Genomic DNA, 4,704 nt, shown 5'->3' with positions numbered 1-4,704 from the left:
ACAACACTGCACATATGTTAGAACAAATACATGTAAAGATGCTACTGTGTCAGAAGAATATTATACTCAAATTCAAACTTATTATCGTGATCCATAATTATCTGTGATTATCTCATGCCATACTTCACTTTGGCACAGGGTACCATATTTAAAGAAAGCTGTGTTAGAGATTGCACTGATTGGTTGGCATAGAGAGGTAATTGGTTGGTAGAGAGAGGCTATTGATTGGCGGAGAGAGGTAATTGGTTGGTGGAGAGAGGTAATTGGTTGGTGGAGAGAGGTAATTGGTTGGTGGAGAGAGGTATTTGGTTGGTCACTAGTGTTTCTCGCTCCCTCTCTTTAACATTTTCTATCAGTTGCTCTTGTGTGAGGTGATTCCTCTGAGGCTGAGGGTCTCATGTTGGTGTGTAGGTTGCTTGTGAGAGTTGCTGTGTTGTGTGGTTGTCATGGTGACTCTGTTTCCCAGGTAACAACACTGAGCCGTGGGCTGTGCACCTGCAGTCTAAGCAGTTCCAGCTGTTGTGCAGCCATGACACGCGCGCTGAGGTCACTCAGTTCCGCAACTGCCACCTGGCGCGGGTGCCCTCTCACGCAATCATGGTGCGACCACAGCTCAACCACCATGCCATCTATGGCCTACTGGACAAGGCACAGGTACACACACAAACACACACACACACACACACACACACACCGCTCAACCACCATGCCATCCACGGCCTACTGGACATGGCACAGGTACACACACACACACACATACACACACACACACAGCTCAACCACCACGCCATCTACAGCCTGCTGGACAAGGCACAGGTACACAAACACAAAAAAACACACACACACACAGCTCAACCACCATGCCATCCACGGCCTACTGGACAAGGCACAGGTACACACACACACACACATATACATACACACAGCTCAACCACGCCATCTATGGCCTACTGTACAAGGCATAGGTACACACACAAACACACAAACACACACACACACACAGCTCAACCACCACGCCATCTATGGCCTACTGTACAGGGCACAGGTACACACACACACACACACACACACACACTCACACTCACACTCACACTCACACTCACACTCACACTCACACTCACACTCACACTCACACTCACACTCACACACACACAAATGCATACATGAACAGACTCTCACACACAAAAACACACACACATAAGTATACACACACTCTCACACTCTCACACACACACACACAAACACAAACACATACATATACAAACACACTCACATACACACACAAACACATACATATACACACATACACACACACACACACACACACACACACACACACACACACACATAAAGCCGCGGAAAAAATTAAGAGACCACTTCAAAATTATCAGTTTCTCTGGTTTTACTATTTATTGGTATGTGTTAAAGTAAAATGTACATTTTTGTTTTATTCTATAACCTACTGGCAACATTCCTACCAAATTTCAAATAAAAATATTGTCATTTAGATCATTTATTTGCAGAAAAATGACAATTGGTCAAAATAGCAAAAAAGATGCAGTGTCTTCAGATCTCGAATAATGCAAAGAAAACAAGCTCATATTCATTTTTAAACTACACAATACTAATGCTTTAACTTAGGAAGAGTTCAGAAATCAATATTTGGTGGAATAACCTTGATTTAAAATCACAACTTTCATGTGTCTTGGCATGCTCTCCACCAGTCTTTCACATTGCCGTTGGGTGACTTTATGCTACTCCTGGCGCAAGAATTCAAGCAGCTCGGCTTCTTTTCATGGCTTGTGACCATCCATCTTCCTCTTGATCACATTTCAGAGGTTTTTTTATGGGATTCAGGTCTCGAAATTGGGCTGGCCATGACAGGGTCCTGATCTGGTGATACTCCATCCACACCTTTACTGGCCTGGCTGTGTGGCATGGAGCATTGCCCTGCTGGAAAAAACACTTCTCAGAGTTGGGGAACATTGTCAGAGCAAAAGGAAGCAAGTTTTTCTTCCGGGACAACGTTGTACTTTGCCTGGCTGAGGTTTGTAAAAGACCATAAGGATTGAACCAAAGCGGACTGGAGGGTCTCCTAGTTCGTCTTCTCTGATGAGTCCAATTTTCAGCTTTGCCCAACACATGGTCGTCTGATGGTTAGACGGAGACCTGGAGAGGCCTACAAGCCACAGAGTCTTGCACCTACTGTGAAATTGGACTCATCAGAGAAGACGAACTAGGAGACCCTCCAGTCGGCTTTGGTTCAATCCTTATGGTCTTTTACAAACCTCAGCCAGGCAAAGTACAACGTTGTCCCGGAAGAAAAACTTGCTTCCTTTTGCTCTGACAATGTTCCCCAACTCTGAGAAGTGTTTTTTCCAGCAGGGCAATGCTCCATGCCACACAGCCAGGCCAGTAAAGGTGTGGATGGAGTATCTCCGACAATGTTCCCCAACTCTGAGAAGTGTTTTTTCCAGCAGGGCAATGCTCCATGCCACACAGCCAGGCCAGTAAAGGTGTGGATGGAGTATCACCAGATCAGGACCCTGTCATGGCCAGCCCAATTTCGAGACCTGAATCCCATAAAAAAAACTCTGAAATGTGATCAAGAGGAAGATGGATGGTCACAAGCCATGAAAAGAAGCCGAGCTGCTTGAATTCTTGCACCAGGAGTAGCATAAAATCACCCAACGGCAATGTGAAAGACTGGTGGAGAGCATGCCAAGACACATGAAAGTTGTGATTTTAAATCAAGGTTATTCCACCAAATATTGATTTCTGAACTCTTCCTAAGTTAAAGCATTAGTATTGTGTAGTTTAAAAATGAATATGAGCTTGTTTTCTTTGCATTATTCGAGATCTGAAGACACTGCATCTTTTTTGCTATTTTGACCAATTGTCATTTTTCTGCAAATAAATGATCTAAATGACAATATTTTTATTTGAAATTTGGTAGGAATGTTGCCAGTAGGTTATAGAATAAAACTAAAAATGTACATTTTACTTTAACACATACCAATAAATAGTAAAACCAGAGAAACTGATAATTTTGAAGTGGTCTCTTAATTTTTTCCGCGGCTGTACATATTCACACACACTCAGCATAGGTAAGTAACAGGCGTGTCTCCAACAGGCCATCCAGTGGCAATACATATCCATAGACAAAAAGCTGACTTCAGTGTGTGTGTGTGTGTGTGTGTGTGTGTGTGTGTGTGTGTGTGTGTGTGTGTGTGTGGTCAGGACTCCTATGGTAGCGATCTAAGCGCAGGATTCAGGATGTTTGACTCTTCGAAGTATGACGGTACAGACCTGATGTTCAAAGACTCCACCCTTCGCCTCATCGGTGTCGGGGAGAGACGGACCTATCAGGAGTGGCTGGGCCAGGAGTACCTGGAGACGCTAGTTGCCATGGAGTGTTCATCCTCCGCGGGTATGTCCTCTCTCACTCCATCACCCCCTCTATCTCTCTTCCTCTGCCTTCTTCTATCCTCCTATCACCTCCTCTCTCTCTCTTCCTCTGCCTTTCTCTATCCTCCCGTCACCCCCTCTATCTCTCTTCCTCTGCCTTTCTCTATCCTCCCATCACCTCCTCTCTCTCTCTCTTCCTCTGCCTTTCACTATCCTCCCATCACCTCTCTTTCTCTTCCTCTGCCTCTCTCTATCCCCCCATCACCTCCTTTCTCCTTCTTCCTCTGTCTCATTTGAATATGCTTCCATATGCCATTGAATGCTGGGCGTGAACAAAAATCCCATATTCTCAAAAAATAATTTGAGGAAATTATGCAGAATACCATCACAATGTTTTGAGATGTTAAGAACAATTATCTAATATTTTCAAAACAATTAGTTTCATGTTGGTAAATACTGTCATTTTTTTGCTATAGCATGCCAAAAATTGCACAAAATGGGTTTTCATCCATTTTCATGCTTTAATATCTTCCAGACCATTCATCACATTTAATACAATATACAGGGCATACATAGGAAGGTCTGTGTTTAATATCAAGTCTCTGGCTTTAACATTGAGCTTTCCAGAGGCCTTCAAAGATGCTGCAACAGAGCGTAGAGGAATTCTTCAAGTAATAGTATCAGATTTTAAGCCTAGAAAGTTTGATGGAGCTAGCTTAAATACATTTCTAGTTATAGCAATTTAAAGAAAACAGGAAATGCTGCTTAAAAAGCGTCTGAAAAATGCGCATAACATAGTTGCTAAAACATCATTTTGTGACTAAACTATTGGGAGCAGAGAGCTAATATTTGGGACTATACCTATTAAGAAGTGTATGAACAACCTTGGATTTTTTCAGCCAAATCTGAGATGGTCAGTGGGGAGATTTTTTTTCAAGTTGGTACGTTTGGCATTAAATGACCCCATGGCAACAATGTGATGATTGGGGGATTCATCTTGCATGGCAGGGTAACACATGGCAACAATGGGATGATGGGGGGGTTCAAGTGTTAATGTGGTCAAACCAAGGAATTCACTGAAAACTGTGCATATGTCAGACGTACAGTAATGATAATCAGCTGTGTCTGTATTTGTGGATGTGTGTCTGTGTGCATGCCTATGTGTTTGTGTGTGTGTGTGTGTGGATGTCTGTGTGTCTCTGTGTGTTCATTTGTGCGTGTGTTTCAGGCCTGTCACTCACCTCCCTGGTCGTGGTTGTGTTTCTGAGTTCCCTAGTCTCCCTGCTGGCTGTGTGA

At 43.4% G+C, this 4,704-nt stretch overlaps 1 protein-coding gene across 1 annotated transcript in view; it reads left to right on the top strand.

Moving 5' to 3' along the window:
• meltf (melanotransferrin) overlaps positions 1–4,704 on the top strand; it is a gene marked incomplete at both ends in the record, with an annotated part of 14,520 nt that extends 9,816 nt beyond the window's left edge. The window contains 3 exons of the mRNA XM_080833388.1: positions 467–654; positions 3,241–3,430; positions 4,637–4,704. Coding sequence (XP_080689514.1) covers positions 467–654; positions 3,241–3,430; positions 4,637–4,704 — 446 coding nt within the window. The remainder of the gene's footprint in view (positions 1–466; positions 655–3,240; positions 3,431–4,636) is intronic.

This window comes from Sprattus sprattus, assembly GCF_963457725.1.
Source record: "Sprattus sprattus genome assembly, chromosome: 2".
In the NCBI taxonomy this organism is placed as follows: Eukaryota; Metazoa; Chordata; class Actinopteri; order Clupeiformes; family Clupeidae; genus Sprattus; species Sprattus sprattus.
Note: the sequence above shows the minus strand (reverse complement) of the source record. Positions and strands in the feature narration are given on the sequence as shown.